This window comes from Otolemur garnettii, unplaced genomic scaffold, assembly GCF_000181295.1.
Source record: "Otolemur garnettii isolate 467f Iridium unplaced genomic scaffold, OtoGar3 scaffold00046, whole genome shotgun sequence".
Lineage (NCBI taxonomy): Eukaryota > Metazoa > Chordata > Mammalia > Primates > Galagidae > Otolemur > Otolemur garnettii.
This window is the reverse complement of record NW_003852441.1, coordinates 2,309,991-2,327,091: the sequence shown is the minus strand read 5'-3', so window position 1 is coordinate 2,327,091 and position 17,101 is coordinate 2,309,991. Positions and strand designations below refer to the sequence as shown.

The 17,101-nt window shown below is 44.8% G+C and overlaps 1 protein-coding gene, 1 non-coding gene and 1 pseudogene across 3 annotated transcripts in view; 1 reads left to right on the top strand and 2 right to left on the bottom strand.

The window, feature by feature from the left end:
• SPECC1 (sperm antigen with calponin homology and coiled-coil domains 1) overlaps positions 1-17,101 on the bottom strand; it is a 258,533-nt gene that overhangs the window by 207,966 nt on the left and 33,466 nt on the right. For both annotated transcript variants that reach the window (XM_023514043.1, XM_023514042.1), the window contains exon 3: positions 11,830-11,965. In XM_023514043.1, the coding sequence (XP_023369811.1) occupies positions 11,830-11,965 (136 nt within the window). The remainder of the gene's footprint in view (positions 1-11,829; positions 11,966-17,101) is intronic.
• Positions 952-1,053, top strand: LOC111725702. The gene has a single exon (XR_002773713.1). It is a non-coding gene; the product is annotated as a U6 spliceosomal RNA (small nuclear RNA).
• LOC105887093 overlaps positions 16,456-17,101 on the bottom strand; it is a 12,253-nt pseudogene continuing 11,607 nt past the window's right edge.

Below are 17,101 nucleotides of genomic sequence, written 5' to 3'. Positions count from 1 at the left end.
TGAATACAATGGCTAAACCATATGGGGTCTGACAATCAAGTTCACAAACTTGCCACCGTGTTCTTACATGGGCAGCACTGTACACAGAAGTAAGGGTTTCATAACCTTGCTGTATCAGCGACTCTCAATGACCGTGGTGCCGACGTGTGGCTGTGCCTTGCTGAGTGGTGTTCATTATGGGTGCACATTTCTGTGTGCCATCATGGGAATGTCGGAGCTCGAATTAAAGCAATGAACAAACATCAAATTTCTTGTTAAACTTGGCAAGAGTGGAAGTGAAATCAGGGACATTTTAGTCCAAGTTTATGGGGATAATGCCATGAAGAAAACCGCTGTGTACAAATGGATTAAATGTTTTCCCAAGGAGGGAGAAAGCGTCACTGAGGGAGAGAGATCAAGGTGGCCAGTAACAAGCAGAACTGATGAAAACACTGCAAAAATTCATCGAATCACGCATCAGAATTGTTGGCTGACTGAGACAGACAGGAAAATCCTAACTGAAAATCTTGGCATGAGAAAGATGTGTGCAAAAATGGTCCCAAAAGTCCAGAACTCTCAGCCATGGTCTCAAAGCAACCAGTCCAGGAAGCCAACCTCAGCCCCCATGTAACAATCAGCCTAGAACGGTCAGGACATGGTCAGTGCCCGCTGGCTTCCCCAGTTCTTGCCCCTGCTTCCTACTCAGGACCAACTGCATAAAGCCAGGTATGCTTCCCAAACTAATCCCGCAGGACACCCCACTTCTAGTTAACCTGCCTCCAACTTCCCTGTGCCAGCAACCCCAGTCAGAGCACACCTGAAGCCTCCCCTCTCACAATAAGGCTTTCCCAGGCTTCTGCCTGCCTATGAGTCTCTGTCAAATCCAAGTGATAGTGGCAAACTCTGAATAAATAAATAGTCTCTATTAAATAAATAAATAAAAATTATCTACATAAAAAATACAATGAGTGCTTGATTTGGCAGCAATTACACTAAAACTGAAACAAAAAGAGAAGATTAGCCTCACCCTTGAGTAAGGATGACACTCAAAGTCAGGAAATGTTTCAGATTTTAAAAACTTAGAAAAGATAAATACAAGAATCAAAGACTCTCATTCACAATAAGGGGGAAAAATTACAAAATGAAGGCATAAACTTGACAAAAGAAAGGAAGGGAGGGAAGGGGAGTAGGAGGGAAGAAGGGAGGGGAAAAATAAACAAACTTTAAGAAGACAAAAAAAGAAGAGAGGACGTGAAGACCTGAAGGGAAGCTGAGTTTCTGGGCGGGAAGGAAGACTGGACAAAGATGTCAATTCTTGGGAAAGACTCAGTGAGAGTTCTCACCTCTCTACACCACACGTGCTCAGGGAGGACCCAGAAAGCCGCAGCCCCCAAGTCAATGCTCCACCTTGTGTCTACCCAGAAAGCCAGAGAAAACCCTCAGCTCAGTCCAAAGCCCTGACTAAACCGGGGACTCCTGACCAACACAGGGCCACGAAACCACCCTGTGTATCATCCAGCTAAAAATTCAGCACCAAACGAGGATGGAGTTTGTAACATCCTCATATCTGGGTTCAATCCGATACCACCAGAAGTTAAAACCCATTTCTGGTCCATCCATGGATGAAAGGTAAAAACAAAGTGTGCCTAGCCATACACTGCAGCCTTAAAAAGGGAGGACATTCTTACAAATGCTACAACATGCATGGATCTGGAGGATGCTGGCTACGTGACATAAGCCAGTCCCAGAAGGACAAACATTACATGATCTCACTTGTACACAGTGTCTAAAACAGCAACAGAAAGCAGAATGGTGGCTGTCAAGGGTGGGCAGGGAAGGGGACACGGGGAGTTGCTGCCCTGTGAGTTTCAGTTATGCCAGATGACAGCAGTGTAGAGATCTGCTGTAGGACCTCTGTCCCTAGTTAACAAAACTGCATTAAACACTTAAAAATGTGTTCAGAGGGGCCGGGCACAGTGGCTCATGCCTGTAATCCCAGCACTCTGGGAGACTGAGGTGGGTGGATTGCTTGAGCTCAGGAGTTTGACACCAGCCTGAGCCAGAGCAAGACCCTGTTTCTACTAAAAATAGAAAAACTAGCCAGGTGTTTAGCAGACACCTATACTCTCAGCTACTCAGGAAGCTAAGGCAAGAGGATTGCTTGAGCCCAACAGTTTGAGGTTGCTGTGAACTATGATGACATCATAGCACTCTCCCCAGGCCAACAGAAGTGAGGCTCTGTCTTTAAAAAAAAAAAAAAAATTTAGGCTCAGCGCCAGTAAGCTCAGTGGCACCAGTCACTACACAGGGACTGGCAGATTCCAACCCAGCCTGGGGCCTGCTAAACAACAATGACAACTACAATAACAACAACAACAACAAAAAATTCCAGGTGTTGTGGTGAGCACCTATAGTCCCAGCTACTGGGAGGCTGAGGCAAGAGAATTGCTTGAGCCCAAGAGTTTGAGGTTGCTGTGAGCTGTGACACCACAGCACTTAACCCCAGGGTGACATAGTGAGACTCTGTCTCTAAAAAAAAAAAAAAAGTTAAATGTAGAATAAAAGTTGAAGGAAAATGAAAATACAGATTGTTCCCAACCTAGAGTGGCTCAACTTTTTTGACTTTAGGATGGTTCAAAAGAGAAACTCATTCAGTAGAAACTGTTGAGTTCCCATACCACCACTCTGCCTTTCACTTTCTGTACAGTATTCAACAAATTACATGCAATATTCAGCACTTTATTATAAAACAGGCTTTGTGTTAGATGATTTTGCCCAACTGTGGGCTTATGCAAATGTTCTGAGCACGTTCAAGGCAGGCCAGGCTAAGCTGTAATGTTCAGTAGGTCAGGTATATCAAATGAACTTTTGATGTAATGATATTTTCAATTTAAGATGGATGTATTGGGAAACAGTGCCATCATGACTTGAGGAGTATCTGTACTGAATCTAAAATGTGGTTTTCTACCACAAACTACACTTGCCAATAAATGGTCCCTCTAGAATTAAGAAAATGACAACAACAAATACATTTTCCTGACGTTCTGTGACTTTGCAAGTTCTCATCTCCAAACAGGCCTTGCCCCACATCTGCTTCACGCCCCTCCCTCAATTCCCAGCACCTGCTCCGGGCCCTGTGAAATCAGCGTGTTCATGGACTGACCTCATCTCTGATGTCCCCTCACTTCCATGCCTGGACAACTCCTACCACGACCTTTTCAAGCCAGTCTGTTCCTTTTCTGACACTTCCTGGACCTGCAGGCACAAGGTGGCGGAGGTGGCCCTCCCAGCCCCCACTGTCTCCTTCCTTCCATGCTGCTAAACAAATATCCTCCATCTCTGAAGTTCATGTAGCAGTGGCTGGCACCCCCTTCCCCTCCAGGTTGTCATCTACTGAGCCCCACCCCAATCTCTCAGTTCAACCATATCCCTGGCTCATGGTGCTCTTCCTGTAGCATTTGAGGGACTCGCCCACCCTCTGGACTCTGAATTCCAAGACCTCCAACATCCTTTTCCTCTGCACTAACCCCAGCAAGCCGACCCATCTGTGGTTTTCTCTCAGTCTGTTTCCTAACCTACAAGTCCTGGTACTGATATTTAATGAACATGGACTTGGACGGTCTGCTCAATCTCTCTGTGCCTCAGTCTCCTGATCTATAATGTCGGAACAATAATAATACAATATTATAAGGTTGTAGTAAAGACTGAAGGAGACAATACTTCTGGAGTTCGTAGAAGAGTGGTTAGCAAATAGTCAGCAAAGAATGTTCACCACTGGCGGCAGTGATGCTACTACAGGTGAAGATGATGGGGGAGAAAACAAGCCTTCCTGCCTGCAGCAAAGAGCATAGCAGAACAGAAAATCCCAGAGGCAGACCCTGGGTTTGAATTTGGGAACACTGTCTAACTCACTTGAGCCTCTGCTTCTTTACCTGTGAGATGGTGATAAGAACATTTACCTCCTGTCGTAGAGGACTTAGCCAGATAGAAACTCAGGATTTTCCCTTCCTGTGTCAGGGAGGACAGGAGTCTTAGGGTGGAGCCTAAGTATCACCTGGGTATCATGTATAATGCGAGAGCAGAAAGAAGGCAACGCATGGGGCTCTCTATCAGCGAGGACATGGACACTTTCTTGGAAGTAAGCTTGTTTTAACATTGGAATCACGACTGTTTTGCCCTTATTATGACCTGAGGTGGCTAAGATTCTGTAAGCATTAAAGCGGAGTTTGGCCAAAGTAACCCTGGAATTTAACATTTACTTTGGTTTAGCGGTTTATTTAACTTTTAGAAAATACTGAAATCAGTTTAAAATAGTGAAATTATTTTCAATCCCACCTATGCCAGATTCAGATGGTTCACTGGAGAATTGGGGGGGGGGGTAGCTGACAAGGAGTCAGCCACTAGGTGGCCGTCTTGCCCAACACACCGACCTGCTGCCTTCAGAGAAGCAGCACCGATTCATTCATTAATCCTCGAATATTTTTGGAACCATCTGAACGAACACTTGGTATATTGCCATTGCCAGTTTTTAAAATGTTCGCCAGTGCAGGCAGGCGCTGTCTCCAGAAGAGGTGAGCGTCCATTCAGCAGACCTCCCCTTACTCATCCCACTGCTAACACCAGCAGAAAATGCCCCCCACGACTATTCAACAGTCCCTCAGGACGGGCCAGCAATCCCACTCCGGGCGTAAGAAATAAGAGCAGAGTTTCGAAGAGATAACGTGTGCACTTATGTTCAGGACAGCATTCAGGACGGCATTGCTCACAATGGCCAGGGGGAATGGCTCAGCTGTCGCCAGCAGGTGAATGGGAAAGGAAAACGCAAACGCCGACAACCACACACCAGTCGGCCTCAGAAAGCCGGGAAACCCAACACCGGCTACACCGCGAGGAACCTGGATGTGACGCTGTCCCCGCGGACAGGCTGGGACGCGGCTCTCAGGGGCTCCCGGGGCAGAGGGCAGGGCGGGGAGCGAACCGGAGCTGGGGTTTAACCCACAGGGTCTCCGTTTTCCAAGGTGAGAGTCCTGGAGGTGGAGGGTGATGAGGTCGTGCCCAACCCTTCCCCCCACCCCACCCCCACCCCCGAGTCGCCACAGCTCATGAGGAGAGTTCAAACTCCATGCAGAGTCCGACCACCGCTCCCCGGACAGGCCCCTCCGTCTAGACCACGGAACCTCGCAAAGCCCCACAGTGAGGTCGGTGCAAATACCCAAAGTCCTGGCAAGGACCCGCCAGCCTCGCTCGTCCCGCCCGCCCCCTGCCCGTCCCTCCGCAGCTGCCCACCGGCCTCCTCGCTGCCCGCTCCGCCTGGGCCACCTTCCCGGTCGTCCGCGGGGCTAACCTCCACACCACCACCCCCAACGAAGCATCTCTGTCCCGCTCACTGACGGATCCCTTTGCCTAGAACAGCGCCAGGGTCGTGATGGCCATTCAAAAATATTTGAGGATTAAGGAATGAATCCGTGCGTCTTCTCTGAAGGCAGCAGGTCGGTGGGTTGGGCAAGGCTGCCACCTAGTGGCTGACTCCCCCCCTCCATTCTCCAAGATCTGCACCTGCTAATAAGATAAGATACGAACACCGAGCACCTCAGGGAGAAAAGCAGGAACCGGATACCTGACCAGATGCATGGAAGAGAAGCCAGGGAGAAAATGCGGACGCTCAGTGTGAAGCTAAACTCATTGACGTTTCTGAAGGGGAGTTTCCTATCTTTTTTTTTTCTTTTTCAATTTCAATAAAGTGTATGTTGGAACAGTACAGGGTGTAGGGCTGAGGAGAATGGGCAATTCTGATATAATCTGGAGGATCTCTATTCAGCCATAAAAAAGATGGAAACCGGGGTGGGTAGGGCGCTGGCCTCATATACCGAGGGTGGCAGATTCAAACCCGCCCCGGGCCAAACTGTAACAAAAAAATAGCCTAGCGTTGTGGCGGGCACCTGTAGTCCCAGCTCCCAGCTACTCGGGAGACTGAGGCAGGAAAATCACCTAAGCCCAGGAGTTGGAGGTTGCTGTGAGCTGTGATGCCATAGCACTCTACCGAGGGCAACAAAATGAGACTCTGTCTCTATTAAAAAAAAATTCTGTTCCCTAAAAGCCTATATATAATCCATAATTACATCTTTCCTTTAAGGGGAAATCAACTATACATTGCCAGAATTTCCCTGATTTCCTTTAATTTTATTCTTTTCTTCACAATCGAGCCTACAGAAAACTTCTTTAAGCCCAGCAAGCATCGAATGGAAGATACCATTTCTAACAATTTCTAATAATCTCCATCTTTGTCTCAACTATATTGAGGTTTTAAACTTGTGCTTGTTACAACAGGTCAAAGATCCCTTATCTGAAATGCCTAGGGGCCAGGAGTGTTTTGGATTTTTTGAGATTTTAGAACATTTGCATTCTAGTTATCAGGGAAGCATCTCTAATCCAAAACTCTGAAATCCAAAAGGCTCCAGTGAGCATTTCCTTTGAGCATCATGTTGGTGCCCTCGGAATTTTGAATTTTAGAGCATTTCACATCTCTGGGTCTGGGATGCTCAACCTGTAGGACCACTCCTTTCATTCTCCTGTTTTTTATGCAACTAAAATAAAGACAAAATACAACCAAATATTCAAATGACTCCTCAGACTCCACCGTACAACTGCACAGGTGTTCACACCTACAACAGAGAGGAGTGCTACAGGCCACTGGTCTTCACGGCGGTCCTAACAGACCGGAATTCACCATGAATGAGGCAGTTTGGGGAAATCATGACAACGTATACAGTGTCAGCTGGTACAAAAATGTCAAGGGCTACCGACATTTAAAAATAAAAGCTCTGGTGGGCATTCTTCCTTTTTTTTCTCTGGGGTCCCAGACCATTCTCTTGCTCCCTCCATCTTCTCCTCTCTCAACTCCCTGCTCTCTGCTCCCTTCTTTCCCTCTAACTCATCTCTTATCTCCACTCTCTTCCCTCTCTCTAATATAAAATTAATTTAAACTTTTATATCCTAAAAAAACAAAAGCTCCAGAGATAAAATGCAATTTTCAGATTCAACTCTATTAAGTTGAAGAATTTAACTTTATTAAAGTAACTGGCAAACTGAACTTGCAGAACCAGGTGAATAGGCTCCGTGCCTATAGCTCAAGTGGCCAGGGCGCCAGCCACATACACCAGAGCTGGCAGGTTCTAATCCAGCCTGGGCCTGCCAAACAACAATGACAACTACAACCAAAAAATGTCCAGGTACTATGGCAGGCATCTGTAGTCCCAGCTACTTGGGAAACTGAGGCAAGAGAATTGCTTAAGCCCAGGAGTTGGAGGTTGCTGTGAGCTGTGACGCCATGGTAATCTACCCAAGGTGACAGCTTGAAGCTCTGTCTCAAAAAAATAAAAATAAAAATAACCAGATGAATAATAAATGCATCTTGTATTCCATTACAGTGTTTTGTGATTTTTTTGGAGACAGAGTCTTAGTTTGTCACCCTTGGTAGAGTGCTGTAGCATCATAGCTCACAGCAACCTCAAAGTCCTGGGCTCAAGCAATTCTCTTGCCTCAGCCTCCAAAGTAGCTGGGACTACAAGTGCCCACCACAACACATGGGTATTTTTAAAGATGAGGTCTTGCTCTTATTCAGGCTGGTCTCGAACCTGTGAGCTCAGGCAATCCACTCGCCTTGGCCTCCCAGAGTGCTAGGATTACTGGCGTGCACCCAGCCTTATTCCAGTACGGTTTGTGAAATATTTAGATCTTTGTCCCAACAACATCCCTATGTAGCAAATAGGTAGTTACTTCTTTCTTTTGACCAATAAGGAAGCCAGTGCCCCGTGGGGTGTGGGAACTTGCCCACTTTGGAAGCCTATATGAAACCAAGGGAGAATCTTAAATAAAGGAGCCCGTGATCTGAGCAAACCCAATAACATCTGCCAGTCAGTGACCAAGAAACACCACCAAGGGCTAGTGAAAGAAGACGTGGTGAAGAAAAGACAGGAAATGCATTTAGGTTATAACTTACATTTACCCTGGTTTTAATGTTTTAAAGCAATGTATGTAGATGTTCAAATCTTTCAAACAATACAAGAAAATCTAAAATGAAAAAAATCTACCACTTTCAATTCTGGTAACTTCTTAAAGACAACCATTCTTAAATCCTTCTACAAGTAAAAAAGTTATGATTTCAATAATTAACATATTATTCATAAAAATAAATCAAATGAGATCATGCTCTATGTGCCATGTTATTCTTCTCACTTAGTAATACACCGTGGAGCTCCCCCTGTCAGCACAAAGACTTCTGTGTCCTTGGCCATGGCTGCAAGCTGTTCCACTGCACCGAAATCTCGTCTTTGAACCAGCCCCACATTGATACACACTAAGGTTGTTTCTTGTACTTTACTACTGTAAATAATTGTGCAACTAAACATCTTGCTTGTGTATACTGGCTTCCTTTTTCAAGTATATCTGTAATGTTAAGTGCTAAACAGTAGAAATGCTCGGTCAAAAGTTACACATATTTAAAATTTAGATAGATCTCGCCAAATCTTCCTGTCACATGTGCTGTGGCAGCTCCTTACATCCTTAAAACACCAGAAGGGAGCAACCATTTTCATTTTTGCTCATCTGGTAGGGGAAATTGTATATCTAATTTTTGTTTTTATTTATATATATTTCTTGAACTATAAGTGAGGCTTAGCTTTCTTCTACTGGCTATCTGTATTCCGTTTTCATGTGAGCTACACATTTTTCTATTGTACTATTTTTCTTTTCCTTATTGATTTGTATTAATATAAATTCTTTGTAAATAAACCCTGGGTTACATGTATTACAAATAATCGCCTTTTTCTGCAAAGCAGTTTTTATGTTTATGTCATTACATATTTAATCTTTTCCTGTTCAGTTTCATGTTCCTACTAGAAAGGCCCTTCCAAGGCAAAAACTACAATTTAATTCTCTGATGTTTTCTCTTTCATAGTTGCATTTTTTTAAATAGTTCAATCTTTAATCCACTTGGAATTTATTTTGGTGGGAGGAATGAGATAAGGCTCGAGCTTTATTTTTTCCTAAAGACTTCATCAGTCATTATTTTTGAGCAAAGTATCCATCTTGATTATAAAATGTTGCCTTTACCCTCTACTAAATCCTCCAGTATATTCTAGGCTTCCTCCACTGTTCCACTGAGCTTTGTATTATTTCTCCAGTTTCAAGATGCTTACAGTTAATCCCTCGATTACTATTTTCAGGATTCTCCTAGTTATTCTAGGGTATTATTCTGTTAGATCAGGATGTCTCAACAGCAACTATGGACATTGGGGCCAGATCATTCTCTGCTGTGGGGACTGCACTGTACACCTCTGGCGTCTGCCCACTAGATGTCAGTAGCACCTCCGGTGTGACAATTAAATACGTCTTCAGACCCTGCCGGTTGTCCCTGGGTTGAAGAAGAGGCAAAATCACTCCTCACTGAGAACAACTGTGTTGGACAAACTGCAATATTTTGTGTTTCCACTCCCAGATTCCCACTGGCATTTTAATTAAGATGAATTTGTAGAATTTAGACATCCTTATTAGATTTAATTTATTACACTATTAAATTTAACCTTTCATCTTCCTATGCAAGAATCATGTATATTCTTCCACTAATTTATGTCTTCTTTGAAGCCTCCATACATTTATAGTCTACCAAGAGTTTGTTATTTGGGTTTTTGAGACAGAGTCTCACCTTGTTTCCCTGGGTAGAGTGCTGTGCCATCACAGCTCACAGCAACCTCAAACTCTTGCCTCAGCCTCCCAAGTAGCTGGGACTACAGGTGCTCACCACCACACCTGGCTAGTTTATCTATTTTAGTAGAGACAGGGTCTTACTCTTGTTCAGGCTGTTCTTGAACGCCTGAGCTCAGGTGATCCACCCACCTCGGCCTCCCAGAGTGCTAGGATTACAGGTGTGAGCCACCTTGCCCAGCCCCTAGAGTCTGTTTTATGTCAGAAAGATCGTTAATTATGCTAAGTGCATCTTCTGTAGAAATACTATATGGTTTTCTCCTTTGGCCCATTAGTATTATAAGATAGATTATATTTCCAAATGTCCTAATATTCATCCATTCTAGGTTTAGGCCTAAATCTACTTGGTCGTGATACACACCACTATTCTTTTCGTTTCTTGTGTTAATATCTTGATCTCCCATTTGTGTGTGTCAATATTTGAGAGGGGATCAGTCTAATTGTTTTAGTGGAGCTTTATTAACTTTTAGAGTGTTAGGCTGGGTTGATAAGAATACTTTCACTTGTTGCATTTTTTTCTTTTTTTTGAGGCAGAGCCTCACCTGGTCACTCTAGGTAGAGTGCCATGGCATTTCACCTCACTGCAACCTCAAACTCTTGGGTTAAAGTGATCTTTCCTCAGCCTCCCAAGTAGCTGGGTCTATAAGGCATCCGCCACAATACCCAGCTATTTTTTAGAGACAGGGGTCTCACTCTGGCTCAGGCTGGTCTTGAACCAGTGAGCTCAGGCAATCCACCTACTTTGGCCTCCCAAGTGCTGGAATTATAGGTATGAGCCACTGCACCCAGCCAATTTGTTGTATTTTTAAACCAAGTCAGGAGGCTGAAGTGGGAGGATCACTTGAGCCCAAGAGTCCAAGTCCAGCCTGGACAACATAGTGAGACCCCAGTGCTAAAAAAAAAAAAAAAATAGAAAGCCACAAAACCAACACCTAAATATGTATGTATATGTGTGTATAGTATGAAATCCATCTTTTAAATAGTAAAACCATTATGTATGTATAGAAACTTCAAGCCATTTCTCTTACATCTAGGAAAAAAACCACACATAATCTGCATAGATTCAACTTTTTGAAAACTGTATAGATTAAAATATACCTTTGGGAAGCTAGTCTGGCCTGTGATGTTTTATGAGAAGTGCAAAAATCATAAGTATGCTACAACACAGCAACACTTAATATAAATTAATAACAAAGTATTCCAGTTATTTTCCCATCTTAAATAATTTAGCAACATACTGGAGGCTGCATTATAGATTTCTTATCTATATGCTCAAGGATAAAATTATTTTATTTATTTATTTTTGAGACAGAGTCTCACTTTGTTGCCCTTGATAGAGTGTGCTGTGGCATCATAGCTCACAACAACCTCAAACTCCTGGGCTCAAGCGATCATCTTGCCTCAGTTTTATTATTTTTTAGTAGAGATGAGGTCTCAATCCTTCAGGCTGGTCTCAAACTCCTCAGCTCAAGCAATCCACCCACCTCAGCCTCCCAGAGTGTTAGGATCAAGGAGAAAATTAAATAAATTCTTTGTTATTTTTTGCTTTCCATGCACTAAACTCAAAAACCCTTTTCTGATTCTCAAAAGCTAGTAACACAGAGAAAGTTCACAGGCTCCTGCTTCTGCTGCCATCTAAGCAACTCTGAGCAGCCCCCCTGAGATCTTCCCAGTTTTCCAGGGGATTCATGACAAATATTAGACACCCACCTCTGCAAGGGATCTACAAGCTTCTTTCATTCATCAAATGCATTTTGCACCAAGACAACCCCAGTCTGACACCACCTTGGCTGGATCTCAAAAGGATTTCACACACATGTGGTAACAAGTGGACCACTGGAGGGACAGAGGAAATCACAGACTCCTTGTCACCATTTTGTTTCTCATTATTCTCCCCTACTAGATGTTCAGGTAAACTCCCTGTGGGCAGAGACAGTGTCTGCCTAAAATAGTTCAATCAACATCTGATGAGGGAAGGAATGAATGAATCGTTGAAGTGCTTTCACATGGCCAAGATGGACGGCCCACCCTGCCCAGGTCCATCTCATTGCCAAGATGGACGGCCCGCCTTGCCCGGGGCCCTCTCACCTGGGCCACTCCTCAGGCGGCTCTCAGTGAGCTCGGAGATGGCTCCTGCTGTCACTGTCTTTTTCAGTCGGACCACCCCGGACACGGCGGCGCCTCCCGGTTTGCTGAGCATGTCCTCACTGCTGGCCCTCTTGAGCTAGGAGAGAGGTCGGAAGGGAAGAGCAGATGAGAGCTGTGGTTCAGTAAGGAGCGCTACAAACCAAACCAGCATCCCAACAGGACTGTGTGCCTGGCAGTCAAGATACAAGAGAGGCACTTTGAGTAGCACAACAGGGTGAGGCACAAAAAAGATTCCTTCATTTCCAGGATAGAGGACGACGTCCTAGTACTGTGAGCAGTGTGAGATTAGGGGACAAGATGACCCATCAGGACACATTTCAAGTAATGAAGAAACAAAAAGTCCGCTTCCCTTGTAGGGGAAGAAAAAAAGAATGGGAGTTGGTGAAAAATGAACTGGGCGATGTGCACAAGGCAGGGCAGGGCGACACACAGGAAATCCAAGGACAACACCAAGGCTTACGGACGTGTCAGAAGGAAAGAGAGCAGCCGTTTTCAACTCGTGCGCTGTGAAAGGATCTCAGGCATGCCTGGGAAAACTTTAAAGATCATTAATTAAGTTACTTTCAAAAGAAGTTCAAAGCACAGTAAATATTTATATATTTTTAACTTTTTTTATCTACATAATTTAAGTGTGCCACAGAAGTTTAACTATAGGTTCAGTGTGCAGTGAAATTAAAACGGTTGAGAGACACTTAAATAGAGGAAAAGAAACAATTTGAATATCTATCTGCACACACTCAGCACCGAGCACTCTGTAGATTATTTCATAGAGAAAACGTGTTCCACAGCAAGAACGGGACTCTGTTGGAGGCTGAGAGGACACTGCTAACACGTGACAGGGAGAGAGCAGGACCACCCCTCTCTTATCCCTGTCATGACAGGGGTAACACCAACTGTGCCTGTTGAAAGGCACTGAAATCTAAGAAGGGAGGCTCCTAAATGAGCTCACACTTCAGGCCCAGATAAGTTACAGTCACGATAACTCACAGATAAACCCACTCACTCCCTGTTAAGTCTTCCTTAAAGAACAGTACTAAGGAGGAATGGTAGAAGTCTAGAGGCAGGCAAGTGCCCAGAGTCGCCTCTAATATTCCTGATCTGGAGTAAAAATACAGAGAAGCCAAGTCAGGGAGGCCTGGAGTGCGCAGCCTCCACCTGCCGCAGACACGCGGCAAAGGCCTGCTCCATTCCGTTCCACAGGCTTTGAGGTCAAGTGAGAGGTTAGAGGTTTAAACATCTGCACAATTTTTTTTAAGTTTCCACTTTTGCATCATTCAAATTTCAGGCTATAACTACTCTCTTACTCCTCCACAAACGGCCTGAAAGTGAAAAGACGCCAAGTGCTGGGGGGGCTGTGGTTGGAGCACTGATGGGACCACTGCCTGGACACTGGGCCACCTGCTAAAGCACAATATTCCCACCCTATGACCCGCCTCCCACTCCCAAGAGAAGTGAGTATGTAGGTTTATCCAGAGAATGTTCACAGTATCTTTATTAAAGCCCCAGACATCCTTCCACAGAAAGATAAATTAAACAGTGGTGTAGTATACAATAGAAACCAGACGGCAATCAGGAAAAAAAAGAATCTGATACCCTAATAAGTGGATGGCTCTCGCAGCCATTATGCTAAGTGAAAGAAACCAAATGCTAGGGAATGTACTGCCTGATTCTATTCACAAATCCAAATGGCAGTGACAGAAGTCAGAATAGCGGTTACTGCTGGGGAGTTCTGACTAGGAAAAACCTCCTAGGTGCTTACACCTGGACCATAAAATAGGTATAGAGGTATGCACAAGTCCATTGAGATGCACAGCTAAGGTTAAGATCAGTGTATTTTATACACTTTATTGTAAGCATGCTTCACTAAAATAGAAAAAGAAAATGCAGGTAGGAGCAAGTAGCAGTTGGGGCAGAGCCCTATCTCTACTCCTGCAAATACAGGCCTACTTCTTTTTTCATTTTGGTTACTTTAAAATCTCTTTATTGTGGTAAAATAGGAATAACATAAAATTCACCGTTACCATTTTAAGCGTATAATTCAGTGGCATTAAATATATTCACCATGTTGTGCAGCCACTGCTGCCGGCCACACCCATAAATTTTTCATCATCCCAAACTGTGACTCACTCTGGCCTTTTAGAAAGAAGGATAATGGTAGAAGTCTTAGGATTAGCCACATATGGCTGGGCATGGTGGCTCATGTCCATAATCCTAGCACTCTGGGAGGCTGAGGTGGGAGGATTGCCTGAGCTCAGGAATTTGAGACCAGCCTGAAAAAGAGAGAGACCACCTTGCTACTAAAAACAGAAAACCTAGCTGGGCATTGTGGTAGTTGCCTGTAGTCCCAGTTACTCAGGAGGCTGAGGCAGAAGGATGGCCTGAGCTCAGGAATTTGAGGTTGCTGTGAGCTAGGACACCACAGCACTCAAGCCAGAATGACAGGGCGAGACTACTTGCAAAAAAATATATTTTTTTTAAATATATAAACTACGTACGAACTTTATGGCCACCCTCTGTATTAGGCATGTAACCCTAGTGGAGATTTTAAGACAAATTATTAATTTAAAAAACAAATAATTAGGTTGGATGTGGTGGTTCATGCCTATAATCCCAGCACTCTGGGAGGTGGAGGTGGGTGGATTGCCCTGAGCTCACAGGTTCAAGACCAGCCTAAGCCAGAGCGAGACCCTTGTCTCTAAAAAAAATAGCCAGGGGTTGTGATGGGTGCCTGTAGTCCCAGCTACTTGGGAGGCTAAGGCAAGAGAATCGCTTGAGCCCAAGAGTTGGAGGTTGCTATGAGCTATGATGCCACAGCACTCTACCAAGGGTGACCAAGTGAGACTCTACCTCAAAAAAAATAAATTAAAAAACAAATAATTAAAACTGAAAGATGATTTGTGCAGACTTCTAAGTACTAGACATTAAAGTGACACATTTTCTGGTCAGCTGCACAGCCCCCTAGTTTGGCAACTGGACCAAACCTAACACCTGGGTTGGCAAAGAAGTTACACTGCTGACCTGCTTATAGGGGCTGTGTAATGGTCTTTCCACCTTCCATCTCAAAGTAAAAAAGATTCCTTTACTGAAACTCTCCAACCTCTCAGACCACCCATCAAGTCACCAGTATGTGTATAATATTAAATGACCACAGTCCATAATGTCAGCAGCTTTTTTCTCAATAGAGAGAAACTATTACTCTGCCAACAAGCATGCCCAGGTGTCTCCCTGGTCCCCAAAGGAAAATCAGTTCTGATTTTGGCCTTTGAAACTCCCTAGACATCTCAAATGAAAAAGAGAAATCACTGCAGTTAAGGGATTGCTGAACACATTGTGCAAGTGATACTGCACTTGGCTCTGCTTTTCCTCTATTTCTCTGATATCCTCATAATCAGTAAGTCTGACCCCAAGTTTAAAATTATCAAACTCTGCAGCAGGGCCCAGAGAACAAGGGTTGGGTCTACAACAGAACAGGAAAACCAGCAACTGAGAGTACCCTCCCCCTGCCGCCACCGCCCCACCCCCCATGGCCAGAAGTAAAACTGCCTTGGTGATCCCACCACAGCCTCCTATCCCAGCCACCACTGGGAACAACCTGGCTGGGGACAGAAGTCCTGCCACCACCACCACCACTTCCTTAAAAGACTAGTTCCTGGAAATGTAAAGTATGGATAAGATGACAGGTGGAGGCAGTGATGGATGGGAGTTGGCAAGCAGTGGAAGGTTTACCTTGGGGGGCCTGTAAGAGGGCGTGCAACAGAGCTGGCACCAGTGATGATAAGAATAGCACCTGGGGTGACAGGAGCAGTGACCAGGAGGAATGCAGAACGCGGGAGGGTCTGCAGTGGGGAAGGGGCAAGTGCTTATCTCAGAGCTCGTCTTTATTTGTGGGGGTGGGAAGGAAGTGGGGGATGCAAAAGAGGGCTTGGGCTATGAGATCTCCCTAGGGGAGGTTGCAGGGAGGGAGAGGAGCAGCCCAGGAGAGGCAGGTGTCAGCTCCGACTCTTCCTACCTGAGACTGGGGGAAGGTGCCAGAGTTCCTCAATTGAGTTCTCCCTAGGGCAGTGGTCTTAATTAAGAATTTAAAGCACTTAATTAAGAACATTAGCGGCTCTTATTATCATCATTACCATCATCATTGTGACTGTTGGTAACTCCCTGGAGACTACAGGCTCTGCCACCTGACAGTTTTTCCTGGTCCCCCTCTCCTGGTGCTCTGGGTTGAGAGTGCTGGAAACATCTTCAGATCAACAAACAAAACTTTGGAACGAGAGCATGAAGCACTGTGCTATGTTAGAAACCCGGCAAGTGATAGGCTATGGTCCCTGGGCAGGTTATGATCTAGGGACTCAGCTTCCTTATCTATAAAATGGAAGGACTGGGATCACCTAGGATCCTTCTCACCTTGGGATCATCTAGAATCCTTTTTACATCATGTGTCCTAATTGTTTGGATTTTTTTGGGGGGGAGGACATAAACCAATTTTATGTCTATCATTATGTTATACAAAAATCTAGATTTGTACAGAAAAAAGCCAAATGAATAGTAAATGAATGCAAAGAAATAATTTACATTTGCTGTTTTTATTTCCATGATAGTAGGATGATAACCATTTCAAAGCACATGTGTCTGGCTGTAGAGTGGGATTCGTTCACTGGCCAAAGCCTGCCATAAAAGTAAGGCTTTCTGTGTCTCTGTGTGCTCTACTGGCTCTTGACAAAACTTTTGAGGTCTTTGAGAAAAGTCATGTATTCCTGGTGTTCCAGGGCTGTGCTGAGTTCTACCAACTCATCTGCAAAAGTGTTGTCCACCCCTCGATCCGCAAGGAAATCCATTAGATGGTCATACAAGGCCCAGTCCAGGGAGCCTGTGTTGAGTGTGTCATTAGTGTCCTTCCATTCAGAATCACTGGCAGACTGGAAGCTAACTTCCCTGACAGAATGTCACTTTCAGCCTCCTCTTGTCTATCCTCGTCCTCTGGCTAGTGGCTGTCCGGCACAAGGGCCTTCTTGCCTTCATTCTTCATAACTTCAACCATGAAATTAGGAGTTGACGTCAGTTCAGGCTCCTGTTCCTCAACCTTCTGCCCTCGCGAGGGCTCCTCTTCACCATCAGATGGTGGGATGCTGTTGTTAGTGTCGAGAGTGACGGTGTTGGTGGGATGCTGTTGTTGGTGTCGAGAGTGACGGTGTTGGTGGGATGCTGTTGTTGGTGT